The 23,638-nt window shown below is 33.7% G+C and overlaps 1 protein-coding gene across 1 annotated transcript; it reads left to right on the top strand.

The window, feature by feature from the left end:
* The first annotated feature begins 7,133 nt into the window (after positions 1-7,133).
* Positions 7,134-21,481, top strand: Fib (rRNA 2'-O-methyltransferase fibrillarin). The gene is made up of 8 exons (XM_088274098.1): positions 7,134-7,302; positions 9,654-9,809; positions 10,696-10,786; positions 12,788-12,890; positions 13,723-13,896; positions 14,725-14,846; positions 17,113-17,236; positions 19,701-21,481. The coding sequence occupies exons 1-8, from the start codon at positions 7,290-7,292 to the stop codon at positions 19,863-19,865; spliced, it is 948 nt and encodes a 315-aa protein (XP_088130224.1). The 5' UTR covers positions 7,134-7,289; the 3' UTR covers positions 19,866-21,481.
* The last annotated feature ends 2,157 nt before the right edge of the window (positions 21,482-23,638 follow it).

Below are 23,638 nucleotides of genomic sequence, written 5' to 3'. Positions count from 1 at the left end.
AATAATAAAATATAACTTTATAAAGGGTCCGCCAAATAACTTTTTTTTTTTTAAAACAGGGCGCAAAACATCGAGTGTAGCTTCGGCTGTGTGGCACGTAGCGCCGTCCTGTTGAAACCAAATGTTGCCAATATCCTCCTCTTCAATTTTTGTGAACAAAAATCCGTTCAACATGGCCCGATAACGATCGCCATTGACTGTAACGGCCACTCCTTGCTCATTTTCAAAGAAAAATGGCCCAATTATGCCTCTGGACCAAAATCCGCACCAAACAGTGACTCGTTTTGGGTGTACCGGCTTTTCAATGTATGCGTGCGGGTTTTCTGTGCCCCAAATACGACAATTTTGCTTGTTTACATACCCGCCAAGATCAAAATGAGCTTCATCCGAAAAGATGATTTTTTTGGCAAAATCGGCATCTTCTGTAAGTCGATCGCAGGCCCACTCAGCGAAGCGAAAACGCATTGGATGGTCAGTTGGCTTCAACTCCTGAACCAATTGGACTTTGTATGGCGTCATACCAAGGTCTTTATGCAAAATTCGTCTCAATGATGTCTCCGAAATGTTCAATTGTTGAGAACGACGGTGAATTGATGTTGATGGCGCTTCACGCACACTTTCTGCCACAACATCGATATTCTCGGGTGTACGCACTGTTTTTGGCTTTTCACGCTTTGGTTTATCGATGAGGATGCCAGTTTCTTTCACTTTTTTCACAAGATAACGAACATACGGAGCTGACGGTGCTTCTCTTCTTCCAAAAACCGTACGCAATTTTCACACACATTCTGCAACATTACCATGATTTTCAAAGTAATGTCGCAATATTTCCCAGCGTTGTTCAAGCGTATACACAACCATATTCGCTCAGCGGAAGGATAAAACTAATTATCTGTCAAATCAGACATGAGCTAAGTGTTACCATTCACGAAATAAGCACTAGTTGAAAAAAAAAACTTTAGATGGCGGACCCTATCATTACAAACCTGTCATTACAAAATCATTATTATTGATATGCGAATCCTATTTGATAAAGTTTTGCATGCATATAAAGCTTGGAGACAAGTTTTTATAATTTATATTTGAAGGAATAACTTTGTGATTTTCCATTTTATAATTAAAATGTAACTTTGTTTCAAAATCACTATAAATATTTTATTATAACTTAATTATCATGTCTACTGGTTTCGAATCCAACCGCTTCTTTATGAAGACTGATTAATACTGATTAATTATTGATCAGTCTTGATAAGAAGCGGTTAGCTTGTAAACCGGTAGACATTATAATTATGTCATAATAAAATATTTATAGAGGTCTTGAAACAAAGTTACATTTTAATTACAACAAGTTTTTGTTTCAACTGAACATTAGATTTAAGTTAATTGATTCGGCCGTCACTTTTTGGCGATATCTATCCATTTTTAATTTAAGTTTTACTTGGTTAATACCACTATTTCTAGAAATCTATTGTGACACACGTTTACCAAGTAAAACTTAAAACATTTTTACTTATTCATTTCTCGAGAATTAAATATTATAAAAATAAATGTCATAAATAAAAATCATCGTACACATGGAGAAAAACTTCTTTAAAATTAAATAAAAAGAAAAGTTTAAGAGAGATAATTTCAAAAGGAATACAATACGAAATTTTCATTCAAAAATATTGTTTGTTCTATATTTACACTTTCATTGATTGGTGGCAAAAGTACGCCCGGAGTTGACTAGTCAGTTTTCACCTCGACTGTACGTTTGTCATCAATAAGGTCTTAATTGACTAAAAGTGGAGACTGACCGGAGCATAACGTCGTAACACCACTCGCGGCGACCATCACCGAGCATCCATAACTATGGATGGAGCGCTCGACTCGATTTACCGACTGCCTGACGAAATGTGGAGGTCTGTTTCCACCATAAGACTAAAGAGAGTGATGAGCTCAGAATATGAATGTATAGCTCTCTTTCTCCTTCTCTATAAATTATATTTTTCTTCTCTCTCATGTAACAAAATGCGCCAAAAACGTGACACATCCTTGTAATTTCACTCTCGATTCTTGTCCGATTATGGATTACTGAATCGCTGACGAAGAAGTTTCCCTTCAAAACTATTCAATAATAAAAATTCCTACTATTGGCCTGAAATAAAATGATCTCATTGTTAGTTTAGTATTCACCTTCTGTTCCTTTATTTTTAATATTATAATACGTATTGCTCACTCCTTTCAACAACGTCATATATCAAAAATCGACAACTTTCAGTTGTGCATGTTTTCGGAATGCCCAGAAAATGTACTATATCCCAGCAAAAGCGGCATATTTTTAACTTAATATTTACCCGCTACAGGGCAGAAAGTGTTGTTTTTGCATTTTGAAGAAATGGTATTGTTTAATTATTTTTTTTAAATACTAAATATTTTCTAAACGGAGAAAAAACCTTTAGGTTATACCTAAAAAGATCTGTTGCAAAGTAAAAAGTTCAATAAGTGGCTTGATATTTATTTTGGAAACATTGTATTACATTTTAAAACTTTAAAAACATTATCCTGAAAAATCAAGTATTTCTAAATATGACATTGTTGAATGGAGTGAGCGATATGTCAAAATAGGTTTAAAAAAATTACATTTTATTAGTGTATGGCTCTAGACTTAAGAAAAATCAAAAAGGGTAATTCCTTGTTCCTATAATGTTAAGTTTTGTTTATTTGTATTCTGTTTCCGTATTGTAGTCGTTAGTTTGGCTACCTTCCTGGAAGTACCAGGTTTGATTTCCAGGAGGGTCAAAATAAATATTAGTAACAACATTTTGAGCGTATCCAAATCTGGATTATCTCCAATTATAGGAGTTATTTTTAACAAAGCTTCTTTTGATCTCACCAATAGATGTCTCTAGTGAAGTTCTAGTGATTCAAGAACAAGGTTTCAAAATTGGTTCATATATATATAGAACTTCCAAGAATTTGAGTAGTGTGGTTGTCGATAATGGGTAGAATTGGTGAATGATACATGTGTTCTTAGCCCTAGATAACTAAACATTCGTCTACGCTACGACACCCTTCTGGGTGCAAGTCAAGTGCACCTACTTCCCTGCACACTGCACCCACCAGACTTTGTTTACGGAAACGTGGTTTACTGTTAAATGTCTCTTACATTCATTTCTTATAAACCAAACTTAAGTGTCATGTAACCAGTTACTATTTTTAATAAATACTTTTGATAATTTTCACACTTTACATTGCGTAGTCCGCCTGACGAATGTTTAGTTACTATGTATCTACAAATAAAGTTTAGTTATCTAGGATTAATGACAAGTGGCATACTTATATGCTTTGGCAGTTATAGGAGGAAAGACCCAACTTGATTTAATTGAAATTTTCATAGATCAAAGAGAAATTATAGAAATTTCATTGTCTTTCATCGTTTGCTGTGTAGAGGTTGTTATATTTTTACCAAATTTTTATATATTTAGTCACAATGTCTTCATTTCAAATGGTTCCTATTACTTAATAAAAAATATTGTATTTTTTTAATGTATGTACATAGATAATAGTATTAAGCTGTTTGTTTTAAACAAGTACTGAGATTATTAATGTACTAATGATACATTTGTTTTGTTAAAAGCATGCATAATTTTATTTTTTCCTTGTTAAATGTTAATGTTATATATTTATAAGAAAAAACACTCTCTTCATTAATTCACTTACCGTGTATTCTTTCCCGAGGTCTCCAATTATTATTTTTATTTGTTAAATTTTGTTTTGCTTGTTTTAACATTTAAGTACAATTCATACAAAAGTACATTTCAAAGGTGCAAATATTATCACGCAAAATGTTACACCTGTTTTGTATTTATTTAAAAATTTGTAAGTTTAGAAATAAGAGGCATGCTAATTCTTTAAATGTCACGTCACGTCCTCCCAACGTATCACTTGAGAGTGTCTTGGGACAACTTTAAATAGCGCATCAAATGTCTTGATCCCCGTTCGATTAACCTTTTCCACTCTGACCATTTTTTCTCATCAGCTACTCTGATAAAAAAAATGCGACGTTTTTCTACCATCAAAATAAATATTTTGGGACACTCTGTCTGGCAATCCGTATGGCCATGTTAATTAAGATTAACTGTATTTATCTGAAATATTTTAGGTAGAATATACTTGGGTGATAGAGAAATCAGTGATTAAAGTTATACCTGCGCCGGGCCAGACATTGTGGCCCACGGAGCTGCTTACTAGAATCATACGGACCAGAATGTCTGGCCCACAGAGTGGTAAGAGTTAAGTATATTCTGGAGCCAGGAGATCTGCCTTCTGCCCACACCTCGTCGACCCTTTATTAGGTGCAATAGCTCGTACTTGTCTCCTCTCAGCACATGCCCCAGATAGGACACCTTCTGGACTTTGATATCAGTCAGCAAATCGCTTACTCCTTTCAAGAACGTCATAAATAAAAAATCATCAATTTTCAGTTGTGCATTTTTTCGGAATGCCCAGAAAATGTACTATATCCCAGCAAAAGAGGCATATTTTTAACTTAATATTTACCTGCTACAGGACAGAAAGTGTTGTTTTTGCATTTTGAAGAAAAAGTATTGTTTAATTATTTTTTTAAATATACTAAATATTTTTCAAAAGGAGAAAAAACCTTCAGGTTTTACTAAAAAAGAACAGTTGCACAGTAAAAAGTTCAATAAATGGCTTGATATTTATTATTAATACATTGTATTATATTTTTCAACTTTAAAAACGTTCTTCTGAAAAATATTTTTTTTTGATTTATGACGTTCTTGAAAGGAGTGAGCGAAATGTCTTCCTATTCTTACTATTTGGAGCACATATCGGCTGACCATATCGGCCCATGGAATTGTTGGCATTCTACTATATAATCACATTTGTAATGCCTCTAACCGGTTCATAGTACTGATCTTGGGGGTTCACGGTTCAACTCCGTATAGAAGTACTGACCATAACATAACATTTAATATAACCATTTTTTGAAGCATGCATTATTGGTTTTTGGTCAACTGGTTTATCAGTATTTTATTGGTTATTTTTATAAATTATTTAAAAATATTATATATTTTAATCGATGGTGTTATACATGTGCTCTTTGACAGACCATGGTTAAAATTGATAGTTAAGCTTTATTTTATGTTATTCTATATGAATAAGAGATATACTAGTTTAATTTTTCCCCAGCATGTTAGTTTCATACCCAATATCATCACAGTATGGTTAGACTTTTTCTAATTTACCGTGTTATAAGTATATTTATACAGACAGTACCTCAGGGTACTCCTTATCGTTAGTTTGCATAAGCTTGTACAAGTAAGGATATGCAACCCCAATTACCGTAGCAATTGATGCTATTCTCCTTTTCCCCCATTATGTTACCTAGTGTTGCCGCTTTATTTCCTTTCCCATTTAGCAGTTATATCTTTCAACATGAGCTACTAAGGACTAATCCCCCTTTCTTTCATATAATCTGCGATTGAGTTGAGACCCCAATGATAATATTGATACTCTACACACCTCCTAGATGCTAGAACAATCCATAAGTTTTTTTCGGGACATTTATCTCTAGATTTATTGTTTAAATTTTTTTTTCAAATATCCAAATCGCATTTGCGTTTGAGACACAAGTTGTTTTGGGTCACTTTCTTCCTGTTTTATTATAATCCGGATACTTAAAAATTCTAGATAATCGAGGTTCTATTCTACTTGTGTTCTGTTGATGTGTAATTTATATGAGAAGAATGACAACAAATTGAAATTAAAGACACCTTTTGTTGTTGTAACAATTTTATTTGTTTGTATTTGTTTTTTTTTCATAAAGTTTTTTAAAAATTATTATGGCCACTGTTCACGGATAAGTCTACAAACTTTATGAAATAAAACAACTTTGTTTTTAACCACTTTTTTATTGGTACACTTTTTCTTCAACCGGTTTCGACAAGAACCTTGTCATCATCAGGGTTTATGTACTAATTCTAAAACATTGAAATACTCATAGTCAGGTGAGTGAGCGGGTTTAACCCTTCCCAACAAAGTTGTTTTATTTTATAAAGTTTATAAAATGTGTCACAAAGTATCCGCAAAAAACATTCAAGAAAATAAGTCTACAACCTCAAAAAAACAGGATTTCAACTTTTAAAGGAGAAAAAAATTCACTTATATATGAAAACTTTAAGCTTTTGTTATTTAATTATTACAGAGTAATTTTCACATTTATAATAGCAAATATAAATACAACTACTGCATGTTGAATTTATTTTCTAGGGTGACAATTTTTTTAGTGACTCCCTGAAAAGATGACAATATATATTACACTTTTTGGTGCAAGTATGATCTCAATTTTTTTGTCAATGCTTATATACTGAACGTATATATTCATTTTTTGTGAATGCCGTGTAAAATAATTTAGCATATGTTTACACCATATTTATTTTATGTCCTATAGTTTTTAACAAAAATTTCTGTGAAAATTTAATAATGGTAACATTTATTAATCTAAAAAAAATACTTTTGTTTCGTTTGAAAGTTCCTAAATATTTTCTTGTCATAATTTTTTTCAATAAAAAAAGTAAATTTTCCCCGATGTCTTTTATTTTTTACGCTTATCTGGGTAATTGAATGTTTATGTTCATGATTTATGCAAAATATGTGTCCAACTACAATTAGATATACTGACCCCTCCTTTGAAGTCACAAAATGAAATTTTACAATTTTTTTGTTGATATATTAAGTCAAGATCTGTTTTATGTCCAAGATAAAATGTAATTTTATAGTTGAACTAAAGTATGCCTGTAAATGGGCATTTATAAAATTGTTTCCAGCTCTATATGGAAAAAAATAATTTGTCATTTATAAAGACAGAAATTAATTTTAAAAGACTGGTGATTTAATATTCTGTTTTTTCCTAATGCTAAAGAAGGATAAGAACGGTTAAAAGTTGGCAGGTACTCGTTCAAATTCAAATTTCGCTCCTATGAAAATAAGGTAAAATTAATTTTGTTTTATGGCAATACCTTATTTACCACCACCTACTATTGGTTACAAATGAAAGCACCAGCCAATTACAGTAAGGTATTCATAAAAATAAAATACGGCAATACGTAAATCTGGCAACACTCTCTCTTCCAAATGGCGGCGTTTCCTGAAGTCTCGACAAATCGTGCCTGCTCTTCTCCCGGTCCACGTGTTGGCTTGGTTTTCCGAAAGTATGCCGGCGTTTCGGATCTTATAATAAAATAATACCTCTTTGTTTATATATAAAGTGAATAAATCAAATAATGGGCCCCCCAGGTAAGCAAATATTAAAATTTTATGTGTTTCATTCTAATTTCGCGAAAGTAATGAGCTTCCCCACGTGTCAAAAAAGTATTTTTATTTAATATGTTTGCATTGTTCCTGCATATTAAATAGTTTAAATTATTTTCTATTTTAAATGTGATTTGAAGAGGGAGTAATATCAGTGATTATCGAAGTATTCATTTTTGTTTTTCCTAAATAACATCTTGCGTTTGAAAATGTTGAGGTTATGATATCAATGCCTCGTTTCAGGCTTAAATTCGTTGTAGTACTGTATTAACGTTTACGTTTCATTCCATTTATGTCTAATATACTCTATTTACATCGACTGTACTATTTTTGCTTTGATTTTATGTATAATGACGGCATTTTCGAAAAACGTGTTTAGTAAACGCGTGACAGATGAATGTTTTATTTTCTTTTGAAATGTTCATTTTCTCAAATGATGAAAAAAAACGCACCACACTGAACCAGTCGTGATGACTATCATTTTACCACTACCCAATTCTGATGAGAAAATAACATTCTACCTTCTGAAAATTAAATATTTACATGCTTTTATAACCTAAAAAAATGGCCGCATGTCACGCTTCGAGCTCTTCGATCGTTATAAAGCAACACCGCATATGCTTAATAAGATTATATTATTTTATTGAACATTTGAACATCCAATTCATGTAAAAAACCGATTTAAAATATAAATTATTCATATTTCTATTGGTTTTTCCGCCTCCATAGAATATTTGGCTACCATGCTGGAGGTCCTGGTTTCGATTCCCAGGGGGGGTTAAAATAAATACTAGTGATTTTTTCAATATAATATTTACTCAATATAACCCTGGACTAGTACCTGAAGTGAAGGGCTGATCACCCTGAATAAATAAAAATGTTTTTTTTTTCCTTTTTTAATTTTTAATTATTTAATATAGCTACATTTTTCAGTACAACATAATACAATTTCTAAATATTTGTACATATGGCAAACTTATAGTTTTAGATTCGCTGTGCCTCTCCAAAAAAATACTGAGCTCTTGTGCTTGGAGAGTGACTTACCCTCAAGGTTTAATGTTTTATATAATTAATGCAATATAATTAACTAACTTATTAATATTTATTTAATCTTTTGCTCGCACCACATACGGGCTTAAAATGACCTTTATTGATTTGTCAGCATTACTATCTTCAGACCGTATCTGGCAGGTTTTTTGGCACATACATGCGAAAACGCTGCTGACAAGGGTATATACGTCGTTGCTATTCAAGGGTCAACGTGACCTCGTCACTGTTATGGCGCGAAACAAGCACAGCTAGGTAAAAATATCCGGAACATTGGTCTGTATGTTCCCGATAGTTACCTAAGACAGCGTCGGCATAGATTGTTTCACATTCCTATACACAGGACCAGCGATGATTATGCCTGTAGGAAGAGCTACCGCTATGTTGAACAAAATCTCATTGGCTATTGATCTGTTCCATGTGTCTGAAGGGGTTTTCCGAAGCGGGATTCACCTTTAGCAATAGTTCTTGCATATATATTATTTTAATGTATACGATTTAAATTTTTTATAATTTGTAATGTAAATATTAATTGAAATAAATTGAATTGAATTGAAAAAAATTGAATTAAACATATCCACCAAAAACAAGTTCGAAAGCCATATTGAGAATACACAGCCAAGGGACCCCGGTTGTCTCAGACATTGTTCCGCAAAGTGTGTGCCGCGGCACGCTGTACCGTGTACCGTGATTAGTTGGTGTGCCACGAGAAAAACGTCTAGTTTTTTTGAAAATAACACAGTTGCTTCAAATTTTGATTGCCTGTGCACAGTTAAGTACGCTCACATTTCGCAGTAAACATAAAATGTTAAATATGTTACCATAATATGGTAAATATGCACCTTTGAAATTTCTTAATTTGGTACTTAACTAACTAACTAACCATCATGCCGCTTCACCGCAGGGGTAGGCAGAGAGAATAGACCGCTACACCACTCTGTTTTTTCAAACATTCTTCGCCTTTTCCATGTTCATGCATCTCCACATACATATGATTATTACTACTCCTAACCCGACCACTTTCAAGTATTTGGCATGCCTGATCGTGCCATATTTTTCTCGGTCTTCCTCTACTCCCTTTTCTCAACACATCTTTCTTAATGTGTACCTTACGTAATGTGTCTTAAGTTGTGTACCTTGAATAGAAAAAGTTTGCAGTACACTGGTCTAAGAGTTGTTTCTTGAGAAATTTGTTACCAGAATTTACAGGGTCAGCTTGACCCATGAGTAGTAAGCAAGGGTCAAACTCACCAGTCAAAGGGTTAATTCAATGTTCATGTTTCTTGCAGGTTTCACTCCGAGGGGTAGAGGTGGTTTCCGCGGAGGCCGCGGTGACGGCGGCGGCAGGGGAGGTGGCCGTGGAGGCTTCGGGGGAGGGGATGGCGGCAGGTTCGAGCGCCGCAGCGGCGGAGACAGGGGCGGGAGGGGTGGCTTCGGGGGCAGAGGTTAGTTCCCTTATAACAACTTACATCAAAAACAATCCGGAGTTGAATCGTGGACCCCCAAGATCAGCACTATGTATGATTTGAGCAATTCCAATTGTGGTTCTTCAAACCCTTATCCGCACACCATCACGTGCATAGGGCACTGCATCATATAAACGCAGTGTTATCTTCATGTATAGAAAAGAAATATTGGTCACTCCTTTCAACAACGTCATTTATCAAAAATCGTCAATTTTCAGTTGTGCATGTTTTCGGAATGTCCAGAAAATGTACTATATCCCAGCAAAAGCGGCACACTTTCAACTTAATATTTACCTGCTACAGGGCAGAAAGTGTTGTTTTTGCATTTTGAATAAAATGAATTGTTTAATTATATTTTTAAAAATATACTGAATAATTTTCAAATGGAGAAAAAACCTTAAGGTTTTACCTAAAAAGATTTGTTGCACAGTAAAAAGTTCAATAAGTGGCTTGATATTTATTTTCAATATATTGTATTATATTTTTCAACTTTAAAAACATAACTAACTAACTAACCATCACGCCGCTTCCCCGCAGGGGTAGGCAGAGAGAATCGAATGCCACACCACTCTGTCTTTGCAAACATTCTTTGCCTCTTCTACATTCATGCATCTCCTCATACATACCCGACGATTATTACGACTCCTGACCAAAAAAAAAAAAAACATTCTCCTGAAAAATCAAGTTTTTTGATTTATGACATTGTTGAAAGGAGTGAGCGATATGATGTGATGTTATCGACATACTTTCGTTCTTCCGAAACGCTGTTTGCTTTAAAGACAATCATGTCCTGAATGACTCTTTTGTTTATGTGCATAAAGAGCCACAGTTCCTCTTCAGTTTTTATCATGTAACACCTTTTTAGGTCGCGGAGGTGCTCCAAGGGGCGGGCGCGGCGGCGGTGGCAAGCCCGGGGGCTTCAAGGGGGGCAAACAGGTCATCATAGAGCCGCACAGGTAATCATTTCTTACCACATGTTTATTTAAAAAAAAAATTGAGTTTTTATTACTTACACAAATAATTAAATTGCACAATATTTTGAGTGTGTCCAAATACTTGTTCACAAAATCTGGATTATCTCCTGGAGTTATTTTTCATATTATTTTATCCGCCTCCGTAGTGTAATGGTCAGCACGCTCGGCTACCGTTCTGGAGGTCCCGGGTTCGATTCCCAAGGGGGGTAAAATAAATATAAGTGATTTTTTCACTGTCATATTTATTCAATATTACCCTCGACTGGTACCTGAAGCGGAGGGCTGATCACCTTTCCTTCATGTGTAAACGATCAAGATAACACTGCGTTTATATGACGCAGTGCCCTATGCACCACTGGGGTGCGGATAAGGGTTTTATTATTATTATTATTATTTTTGACCAAAATATGTCAAAAATAATATGAAAAATAACTCCTATAATTGGAGATAATCCAGATTTGTGAACAAGTGTTTGTCACACTCGAAATGTTGTAAATAAATTATTTGGTCAATTTAAAAGCTTAAATAATAAGAATGGAAATGATATTTTCTGGCGTTTCTCATGTGTGTGTGATATAATCCAGGATTCGGACCTCACATACTAATAAAAGAGTTTCTGCTCTATGAAAAGCTTCTTTTCATCTCACCAATAGATGTCTCTAGTGAAGTTCTAGTGATTCAAGAACAATGTTTTAAAATTTGTTCATGTATATAGAACTTCCAAGAATTTGAGTTCTGTCAATAATGGGTAAAATTGTTGAATGTTACACGTGTGTAAAGTGATCACTTAAACCAGCCTATGACGGTCGTCAGCCCCGTAAATGCCCAGACTTCCATATTCTTCTTCATCTTTGATGAGATGTCAAAAAACAATATTTAAATTGTACACTATATCTGTGAGTCTAAGCGGCTCATTATGTAATAGAAATAGGTAAATTGTGGTAGATGGGTTCGAACTGAGAAACTCTGACTTAAGAGTCCGCTACACTAACCACGGACCACAACCCGACACATATCATGTCATTACGGGTTAAAAGTGTATGATATACATATGAAAAATAAATAGGTATTTTTTCATATTTACCAAGTAAATGTTTTTTTTTAATTTAAAAAAAATTACTTTTATCAATAATAGACAAAAAAATGTCCTAATCAACTGCTAATGAAAGTTTGGCATCAGGTTCTTAAAGTAATCACAACATTTTCAATGTGTTTATAAATACTTGTTCAGAAGTCTAGGTTTTCTCCATTAAGTTATATAAATAATAAAAATATTATTTTTTGACATCTCATCAAAGATGAAGAAGAATATGGAAGTCCTGGCATTTACGGGGCTGACGACCGTCATAGGCTGGTTTAAGTGATCACTTTACACACGTGTAACATTCACCAATTCTACCCATTATTGACAACCACACCTATCAAATTCTTGGAAGTTCTATATAAATGAACCAATTTAGAAACCTTGTTATTGAATAAAATAAAATTAAAATTAAAAATAAAAAATAAATGAAAGATAATTTTTTTAATTTTATTTTTTTAAATGTCACGTTATTATTAAAGTATAAAAAACGAAACTTAGAAAATGTTACATGCTCTACATTTACATGTCTATATTGATATTCTTCTTCTTCAAATCCTTATCTGCACCCAATGCTGCATAGGGCACTGCATCAATTTGATGCAATGTTCACTTGATTGTTTTTATAACAAAAAGGTAAGGTAGTCTTGCGCAGGAGTGATCATCTTGCCTTCATGTTAGTAACAATCAAGATAACACTGCGTCGATACGATGCAGTGCCCTATGCATATAAGGGTTAGAATGAATGTCTACTAAATGATGCTATCTACATACTTTCGTTCTTCTGAATGCTACTCGCATTGAAGACAACAGTTGTCCTGACACTTGTCTCTCTCTAACGCCTTGCCGCACTGCTCCTTGCCCATAGTTCTGACCCCCTCTCTCCCCGTCCTTGTCTGCAGGCATCCCGGAGTGTTCATAGCGAGAGGGAAGGAAGACGCGCTCGTCACACTCAACCTCGTCCCGGGATCCGAAGTCTACGGAGAGAAGAGGATATCCGTCGAGGTAAATATTCAAATGGCATATTTATTGTAACTGCAGACAGTTGGTACAATTCCATTTTAAATTTTTGGGTAATGTATCCAAAATTTAACAAGGTTATTGGATTGAATACTACTTTTATTTACATATATCGCTCACTCCTTTCAACAACGTCATAAATCAAAAAAAAAGATTTTTCTGGTGAGTGTTTTTAAAATTAAACTATAATACAATGTATTAAAAATAAATGTCAAGCCACTTACTGAAGTTTTTACTGTGCAACAGATCTTTTTAGGTAAAACCTGAATGTTTTTTCTCCATTTGAAAAATGTTTAGTATATTTAAAAAAATAATTAAACAATACCTTTTATTCAAAATGCAAAAACAACACTTTCTGCCCTGTAGCGGGTAAATATTATGTTTAAAATATGCCGCTTTTGCTGGGATATAGTACATTTTCTGGGTATTCCGAAAACATGCACAACAGAAAATTGACAATTTTTGATTTATGACGTTCTTGAAAGGAGTGAGCGATATATAATATGTGACGCATTTCGTCTTATTCAGACATTATCAAACGCCGAGTATTTGATATGTCTTAATGAGACAAAACGCGTCACATATTATCATATATATATGTAAATAAAAGTAGAATTCAATCCAATAAGTAACCTTGTTTAATTTTTTGATATATTACCCAAAAAATATTATCCAAATGATGACAAAAACTAGCACCTCTGAACTATTCGTGAGGACCATCTTATACCACTACCCAATTCTGAATACGGCCGACTCTTGATCCATCCCTCTATGTCTCTAACGCCCCCCTGACCTTCCACTGTGTCGCACTCCTCAGCAGGCGGAGGGAGAGAAGCTAGAGTACCGCGTGTGGAACCCCTTCCGCTCCAAGCTGGCCGCCGCCATCCTGGGCGGGGTCGACATGATACACATGGCTCCCGGCTCGCGGGTGCTGTACCTCGGGGCTGCGTCAGGCACGACGGTGTCGCACGTGGCTGATATCGTCGGACCGGTGAGTTGAACTAATCTTTCATATTTTATTTTTTATTATTATTTTATTTTTCTTTATTTTTAATTCTTTAGCATTACATGACATGAATTCAAATATAAAAAATGTGAATAAAATATAAATATAAATACAAAAAAGGTCCCCATAAAGGCATGGCCTTTGTGTGTTTTTGATATGTTTTCATTTCTGTTTGGAGATATCCGAGTTTTGCTTTTACAGAAGTGGCGGTCTAGTTTTATTAGACTCTTGTTCTCATTTCTCTTCTTTTAACCCTTATTCGCACCCAATGGTGCACAGGGAACTGTGTTATCTTAGGCTGAAGGCTATGTGATCACTCCTGCATTTCAGGGACCAGTTCAGAATAATATTAAATAAATATTAGAGTCTAAAATCACTGATATTTATTTTCATATTTTATTACGATCAGTCTTGCGCTTAAGGTACCAGTCCAAGGTATAAAATAAATATTAGAGTTAAAATACACTTATACACAGTTATATTTACTTAACCCCCTTGGGAATCGAACTTGAGATCTCTAGTATGGTGGCTAAAGGCGCTAACCACTAAACTATGATGGCGTAAAAAAATTGAGGATTGCTAAAATTTACTGTTAAAATATTTATTTAATTTTTTTTTTAAATTCAAGCTTATCATATTCAAATTCATTGCCATAGAACGAGACATTATCTCTTTGCATAATGAGTCTCGTTGTCTGCAACTAGTCATGAAGACATGTCTCATACCACTACCCAACTCTGAGCATCGTAACGCTACACCGTAGCGCTCCCAGCTTGCCACCGCGCCTTCTCACCCTCTATCTCCCGTCCGCAGGAAGGTCTGGTCTACGCCGTAGAGTTCTCCCACAGATCCGGGCGAGACCTCATCAACGTGGCCAAGAAGAGGACCAACATCATACCCATCATAGAGGATGCCAGGCATCCGCTCAAATACAGGTTTGTCTGAAGTTTTACGCAATTTTTATCTTGAGGTTTGTGTCACTGCTTTCCATACTCGCATTGCTGAGAGTAAGTATCATTGCGGTCATACTTTGACCTCGGTTGAGTTACTTTCTTCGCCGCTGTGATAGCATAAACAAACAAATTAAAAAAATAGAAGATGTAAAAATTCTTAAGAAAAAAAATTATGCCCATTACAAATAAATCTTGAAAAAATATATAAAAAAACATTATTATACCATTAATTGTGTAAAACATTAAACCTTGATTATAAGTCCCTCTCCAAGCACAAGAGCTCAGTCTCTTTATTGGAGAGGCACAGCGAATCTAAATCTAAAAGTTTGCCATCGTATAAATGTTTAAAATGTATTATGTTGTACTTAAAAATGTAACTATATTAAATAAATTTAAAAAAAAGAAAAAAAGCCTTTTCTGGCAGTTCGTTGGGGAGAGCCAAAAATACCAAACACAGAATAGCATTCATTCCAAGTTACACGTTTTTCAATACAATTTTGTTTACATTACATATTAAAATTTTTATTTAATAAATTGTCAATATAAAAACTCATGAAATAGCATTCACAGCACTTTTTATGGTAGGGTTCATAGAAATAAGCCTCAAAACTTATTGATACTTAAATTTATTTGTTATGTGCCCATTATGTACAGTAAAATATATATGTATATATTTTTTTAATTTAAATTTTACCAAGTTTTAAAAATAATTTTCAAAAATTTGGTCACAACTTAAGTGAGCAGTATCATTTTGTGTAATGAGAGTCGCTCGAAATAACATTGCTTAAAATTATGTGTAAATTCAGTCGCCAAGTTATTGAATAAAGGCTACGAGTCTGCTTCTGTTTAGTTTTTTAAACTGGTCAATTTTTCAATTATGTAAACTCTTCTTTGCAATTCTATTTTTGCAACAACAAAAAAACATGAGCATTAAGTGGTTCATTACCTACGATTAAATACTTTGGAAAATATTTAAAAATCAATCGGTTTATTACAAAGTAAAACTTAATTTAAAAATGGATAGATAATGCCACAAAGTGACTGCCAACTCAATCAATAAAAAGTATAAATCAACATACTATTGCTAATTAGAAATATTGGATAACTATTCTTCTTCTTCATGTCTACATCCCAACTTATCGTCTTTGTAGACTGCTGGGATCAGCTCTCCTCGTCCTCAGGTTGTAGGTCCGTCTATCATGGCCAACGTCACCTAGGCCATGCCTTGAATCATGTTATCTTTCTGCAGCATCTGTGAATTTTTTTGCCTTTCTCTGGAAATCTTAAACTATTTAGATTATTTTTTGACATCTCATCAAAGATGAAGAAGAATATGGAAGTCTGGGCATTTACGGGGCTTACGACCGTCATAGGCTGGTTTAAGTGATCACTTTACACACGTGTAACATTCACCAATTCTACCCATTGTTGACAACCACACTACTCAAATTCTTGGAAGTTCTATATATATATGAACCAATTTAGAAACCTTGTTCATGAATCACAACAAGGTTTCTAAATTGGTTCATATATATAGAACTTCCAAGAATCTATATATATGTACCAATTTAGAAACCTTGTTGTGATTCATGAACAAGGTTTCTAAATTGGTTCATATATATAGAACTTCCAAGAATTTGAGTAGTGTGGTTGTCAATAATGGGTAGAATTGGTGAATGTTACACGTGTGTAAAGTGATCACTTAAACCAGCCTATGACGGTCTAGAACTTCCAAGAATCTATATATATGTACCAATTTAGAAACCTTGTTGTGATTCATGAACAAGGTTTCTAAATTGGTTCATATATATAGAACTTCCAAGAATTTGAGTAGTGTGGTTGTCAATAATGGGTAGAATTGGTGAATGTTACACGTGTGTAAAGTGATCACTTAAACCAGCCTATGACGGTCGTAAGCCCCGTAAATACCCAGACTTCCATATTCTCCTTCATCTTTGATGAGATGTCAAAAAATAATATGAAAATAACTCCTGTAATTGGAGATAATCCAGATTTTGTGAACAAGTATTTGGACACACTCAAAATGTTGTAACTATTTAGATAACTATTATGCTTTTATTATATTATTTATATGATGAAAAAAACTAGCACATCTGGAACCAGTCATGAAGACTACCGTTTTACCACTACCCACATTTCTGATGGTGATACCTCACTCACCCATATACTTGACCCTTGGATGACTGATGATACCTATATATATCTATATATCCTCTTTCCTCGGCAGAATGTTGGTGGGAATGGTGGACACGATATTTGCTGACGTGGCCCAGCCCGACCAAGCCAGAATCGTGATTCTCAACGCGCAGTATTTCCTCAAGAACGGAGGACATTTTGTTATCTCAATCAAGGTTTGTAGTCTTGTTGTAACATTCAATATTATTTTTACATTTTGTCATCTTTATGTAGATGGAGAATGATACGGAAGTCTAGGTGTTTGCAGGGCTTACTAACTTTTGCCATTCTACCCATGATTTTGATAACCACACTACTTAAATTTTTGGAACTCCTAGACATATCGCTCGTTTAATGCCAAAGGGCCACAACGCCAAAAAAAAAATTAAACTTTTTATTCCAAAAAATGGTATCTAAATCTTCATTTATGTATTAATTTTAAATCAAACACAGATTTTTTGAGTCTACTAAAAGTAGTTTTTGAGTCTACTTAGTAGACTCAAAAAATCTGTGTTTGATTTAAAATTAATACATAAATTAAAATGGAGTTCTACAAATTAAAAGCCAAGTCAATAAATAATATCTAAATCTTCAACTTTCTCATATTGGAAAAAGACACCCATGATTCTAGAAATCGATATTTCGAACACTAGAATAAGATGAGTGTCTTTCCAGTATTAAAATGTTGACGATTTAGATACCATTTTTGGGAATAACATTTTACCAGCGATACGATCAATCTCATGGCACAGCAATGAGTTCACAACAGCCATCTATGTTGCATTGAGTAAGCCTTTTGTTTATCGGAGACGATTTCAAATGTATTACTCAAATAAATCATAGATACTGTCGCGACCTCTCATGAAGCGATGTATGAATCATATATCGCTCACTCCTTTCAGAAACGTCATATATCAAAAATCGTTAATTTTCTGTTGTGCATGTTTTTGGAATGCCCAGAAAATGATCTATATCCCAGCAAAAGCGGCATATTTTTAACTTAATATTTACCCGCTACAGGGCAGAAAGTGTTGTTTTTGCATTTTGAAGAAAAGGTATTGTTTAATTATTTTTTTAAATATACTAAATATTTTTTAAATGGAGAAAAACCTTCAGGTTTTACCTAAAAAGATTTGTTGCACAGTAAAAAGTTCAAAAAGTGGCTTGATATTTATTTTTAATACATTTCATTATATGATTCTTAAACTTTAAAAACGATCTCCTGCAAAATCAAGTTTAGTGATTTATGACGTTGTTGAAAGGAGCGAGTGATATACATATTTATGAATTCCAAAATTTTTAGTAAATCTAAATAAATTTGGTTGTAAATCATGGGTAGAATGATGAATGTCACACGTGTATAAAGTGATCACTGAAACTAGCCAATGTATCCCTTTAAATACCCACACTTCCATATACTTCCACATACTTCTTTATCTATATTGAGATGTCAAAATGTTATTTTACTATGCGTATTGAATTCTGATGAATCTCACAAATGATGAACAACACTCTAGTCTGGAACCAATCGTGAGGACTACCTTATACCACTACCCAATTCTGATGTGAGAATAAACATTCTTTATTAAGCCAAACATACGATAAATCGCAACTTTATTTTCTTTAAACCCAGAACGAATATTTAGTATAAAACACGGTTTTTTTAATGAACACAGTAAGTTTTTCTTTGAAATAAATCGAATCCAAAATTTTTATTCAGCAATTTTTATTTACCAGAGCTATTTGGTCGTAACGTAACACGTTAGATGCGAGCATTCGTATAGTCTGTATAGCGAGCCGAGCCCTCTATCCGTAGTCGGAGCATTCGCCGCGAGCGACGTTACCACTAAATGCTCCGGTCAGTCCCTACCATTACATTTTTTTAAAGATGTCGTTATTTTACTAACTATTTTAATTCGATAGCTCATTGCTTGTATTTTAATTTTTTTAAATTATAACCAGCAAAGTCTCTACTTTTAGAGGCTTATCTGCGGGTAGTATATTAACGATAATTGTGAAAAATACATCACAAACACCCAGACCAATTGAAAATCAATCAACTACGTCACCACACCTGTCAATTATTTTTAGAAATGTGTTTATCGTAATAAGATGTAAATATGTATATCGTAGTCGTACAGGAGAAAGTGATCAAGTGCATTTTTTTACTAAAACGTGATCATGGACTATTTGATATCTTACTAGCTTAATATTGCTCTGAAAAAAATCCCAAAGGATTTCAAACTTGGAAGTATAATATATTGACTTATTAAAAATGACTAACTGCATTGATGTTTATTTTCTTGCCAAGCAAAAGTGACTTAAATGGCCCTACTGAACGTTTTACGTTTTGGTAGTTGGTCACTTTCACCTGTACGACTACGATATATGATGTTAAATTAAGTGTAAATATTAGTTTGTATTAAATTTCATATAAGCAAGCTAAAGAAATATTGAAACAAAATATATTAAGACATTTTTAAATTTATAATTTACGAAATTTTTATATCATAAGTAAGCGTTTAGTATGTTGGCAATATATATTGTATTTTGAAAATCGATTGCCTTACGATTTGTCATAAAAGAATTAGCAGAATAAATTGAAGTTTTATTTATATTTTTTAATGTTTCATTTCCCAGGCTTCCTGTATAGACTCCACAGCCCAACCCGAAGCCGTCTTTGCGGCCGAAGTGAAGAAACTTCAAGCCGACAAACTCAAACCCCAGGAGCAGATCACCCTGGAGCCGTACGAGAGAGATCACGCCGTCGTGGTGGGCGTCTTCAGACCGCCCGCCAAGGAGTGAACTCTCCGCGGCTCTAAATAATCTAATCGCCGGTCCACTCGGGGCGTTTGCCCGCAAACAAGGCTTATTCCTCGCAAGTAATGGGAGATTACCACGTCCCATGTGTGGGTATAAGTGTCAACTATAGAAGCGTAACCTCGAAGTGTTGAGCCGGAACCTCAAACAGATGCAAATTTTACTATAACCCTTCACTTATACAGATTTTTCATTTCAAATTGGATGTTTTAAAGGGCGAATTGAACATTTTACAAAATAAATCGGTGGTATAGTATTTTACTACTTGAACTTTGATGTGTTACTTGAGCCCAGTACAAAAAAGAGATTTAAATCTGTATTTGGTCTACAATAATGAACATATCGTGACAATAAGTGTCACCTGTCAGGGAAACAATGAATCGTGTCGATACATTCATTATTGTAGACCAAATACAGATCTAAATAATTTTTTTGTACTGGGCTCAAGTAACACATCAAAGTTCAAGTAGGTTCTAGGGTACTTAGTCTATGAAAATCATTTGTGCATTTTATTTGCTTGACTATTCAAAATTTTAAAAGTGTTATATAAAACTAGACATTGGTCGTTCCGTGTTTATCGACCTTTTTTATTGGAATTGGAATAAGCCGTGTTTGCAAATAAACTTCGTAATATGAGGCAGTTTGGGTGAAATTACAGAGAATAGATAACTATGTAGTATACATAACTTTCCTTTTGAACTTCCATTCCTTTCACAACAAATTTTGGCATCATGTAACCAGATATTGATCAGTATTAGATAGTTAATGATACCGAAAATAAAGTAAATGAATGTTTTTTTACTGAATAAAAGTTAATTTAAATTATACATATACACTACATAGTTAACTTATGATCTTTTGACTGTAATTCCAGCCCTCAGCGGGTATATTAAGTAAAGACAATCTCAATGTGAAAAGTGATGTACAATTTTTATGAACCGAATCTTGGCACCATTTGATAATGTGATTGTTAAAAATTTAAAGATGCTTGTATCTGATTGAGGGATAAAAGAAATGAATAAAAAATGTATTTTCTTTCTGAAAATTAATTTAAAATTAAGACCAACCCTTAAAAAAGATGGTACTTACACTGCCTTCTACATACGGACCAAATGTGAAATTTGGCATGTGGTATTTTTCAAATTTTAAATGATCAGACAAACAAAAAATCAGTTATCAAATGAGAAATTTGGCATTTGGTATTTTTCAAATTTTAAATGATCATCGGATAAGCAAATAGCTCAGTTATCGTTCCATCACACAATTTTTTTTTCAAACATCCGATTCTTGTGATTTTAGTTTTTAAAACACCATCTATTTGAATGTGTATTGTAATATGTTTCCTCAAAGGTATAGCCGGCAGTACCTTACTTATTTTTACAGATCACTTTTGGTGTGAACTCGGGAGCTGCCTTTGCGCTTTGGTTGGTTGAGAACTGTTAGTGGATTGATTGGCCGTGTTGTGTTGGTTGGGACTAAATGTAAGGGAGATATGAAAGATTTACGTTGATTCCTGTTAATTAGATTTAAGGTTATCTGTAAGAAACAAATGCGTTATTTTAATGTACAAAGAAAAGAAAATTAAACTTTTAAAATAAGTGCTTTTGTGTTTTTCTTTTATTTGTGATCTTTTCCTAATGAATATTTAAGGCCGGTTTCTATTTGCGTAAGTATTTAACAAACTAGCTATCATGCTTCTTCTACAGGAGTAGGCACACCACTCTGACTTTGCAAACAATCTTCATATTTTTTTTCTTTTTCTAGATCCTAAGGATATGTTTCTGTTTCTGCTTGTAGCTCTTGGGATGTTGACTCCCAGCTCGGCTGTCCAAATTTAAAACACAGTAAGGGACATTTTTTTTGTAGTAGGTTTTTTTTGCATTTATGGACTAAGTAGACTCTACTTAGTCCAAAAATGCAAAAAAAACCTACTACAAAAAAATGTTCCTTACTGTGTTTTAAATTTGGACAGCTGAGCTGTCTTTACACCTTTTTGGAGGTCTGCGTCCTTCAGGGATTCTTTGAAGTGCGATACGTGGAAGTCTGTCATCTGACATTCTGTTTACATGATCATTCCAGTATCACCTTCGTTGTCGTCCCCACCTCACGATATCCTCCGTCTTACACATGCTCCGGATGTCGGTATTTCTTACTCGGCCTCGCAATCTGTTTCCGGCTATGGATCGAAGAGTTGTCATCTCAAAGGTTCCAAGTCGAGATTTTGTTCTAGAAGTATCTGCTCTTGCCTCAATACCTTAAGTGGCTATTGGTCGAACACATGTTTTGTATATTTTCATGTTACTTTCTATTCTCATGTGTTTGTTCCTCCACACCGAGTTTCTGAGGCATCCGGATATAACTCCTGCCTTATTAATTTGTTTCTGGGTCTCACCATAGAGGTCACCGTAGCAATCTTTACATTCATTCATTCACTCTTTTTCACGTTCATGCATCTCCTCATACATGATTATTCTGACTCCTGACTTAAGTCCAAGTATTTGAAATACTTGATCATGCCAAGTAATACTCGGTAAGTATAAGTATTGATAGTAAATAAAATATGTATTTTCTGTCTGTAGCATAGTGGTAAGCATGTTTGGCTATGAAGTGGAGGTCCTGAGTTTTGCTTCCTAGAGGAATTAAATTGAAAATCAGTGATTTTTCATTGCATTTATTTACTATACTCCGGACTTTTTTCTTTTTTCACTTCATATTTGACGCCTTACAAATCAAATTGGACGTCTCAAATAAAAAAGGACATTTTACAAACCAAATTGGACGCCTCAAAATAAAATTGGACGTTTTACAAATCAAATTGGATGCATCATAAATGAAATTGGGCGTTTAACAAACCAAATTGGACGCCTAAAATAAAATTGGACGTTTTAAAAACTTAATTGGAATCCTTAGAAATAAAATTGGACGCCCCATAAAAAAATGCACGTTTTAAAAACCAAATTGGAAAACATACAAATCAAATTGGACACCTCATTAGTAATATTGGATATTTTAAAAACAAAATTTGGCATCTTACTAATAAATTGGACGTTTTTATATTAAATGCGTCTACAGTATAAGAACAGTTAAAATACAAAAGAAGTAACACAAATAAACAATTATATGTGCATACATATATTTTTGTATGTATTATGATTGAATAAATACCTAAATAGTAAATTAGCCATTTATTTAATTTTATTTCAAGAATCCTTGCAGAATTTTGGTTTGTCAAATTTAATTAATAAACGTCCAATTTGGTTTGTAAAAGTTCTATTTGAATAGTAAGGCGTCCAATTTGGTGTAAAAGACATCAAATTTGGTTTCTAAAACGTTTAATTTGATTAGTAAGACGTAGAATTTGATTTCTAAAACGTCCAATGTGATAAGTAAGACGTCCAATTTGGTTTAAAAGACGTCCGATTTGGTTTGATAAAGTTTAATTTGATAAGTTTGACGTCTAGGTTAGTAAAATGTTCAATTTTATTAGTAAGATTACAATTTGGTTTGTAAAACGTCCAATTTGAAGAGTACGGCGTCAAATTTGAATAGAAAAACGTAGAATTTGGTTTGTAAAACGTTTAATTTGATGAGTCAGACGTCCAACTTGGTTTGTAAAAAGTCTAATTTGATTAGTAAGCTGTCCAGGTTAGTGAAATGTTCAATTTGATTTGAAAGACTACTAGTTTCTCAAACGTCCAATTTGATTAGTAAGGCGTCAAGTTTGAATGAAAAAACGTCAATTTGGTTTATAAAACGTT

The sequence above is a fragment of the Brachycentrus maculatus genome, unplaced genomic scaffold, assembly GCF_059751285.1.
Source record: "Brachycentrus maculatus isolate JH-2025_06_01 unplaced genomic scaffold, ASM5975128v1 h1tg000633l, whole genome shotgun sequence".
Lineage (NCBI taxonomy): Eukaryota > Metazoa > Arthropoda > Insecta > Trichoptera > Brachycentridae > Brachycentrus > Brachycentrus maculatus.
Note: the sequence above shows the minus strand (reverse complement) of the source record. Positions and strands in the feature narration are given on the sequence as shown.

Bases quoted from the DNA above. Each gene is read 5' to 3' on its own strand.
- Fib (XM_088274098.1), top strand. The intron at 13,897-14,724 runs GTGAGTTGAACT...TCCCGTCCGCAG, and splicing joins TGGCTGATATCGTCGGACCG to GAAGGTCTGGTCTACGCCGT. The intron at 17,237-19,700 runs GTTTGTAGTCTT...TTCATTTCCCAG, and splicing joins ATTTTGTTATCTCAATCAAG to GCTTCCTGTATAGACTCCAC.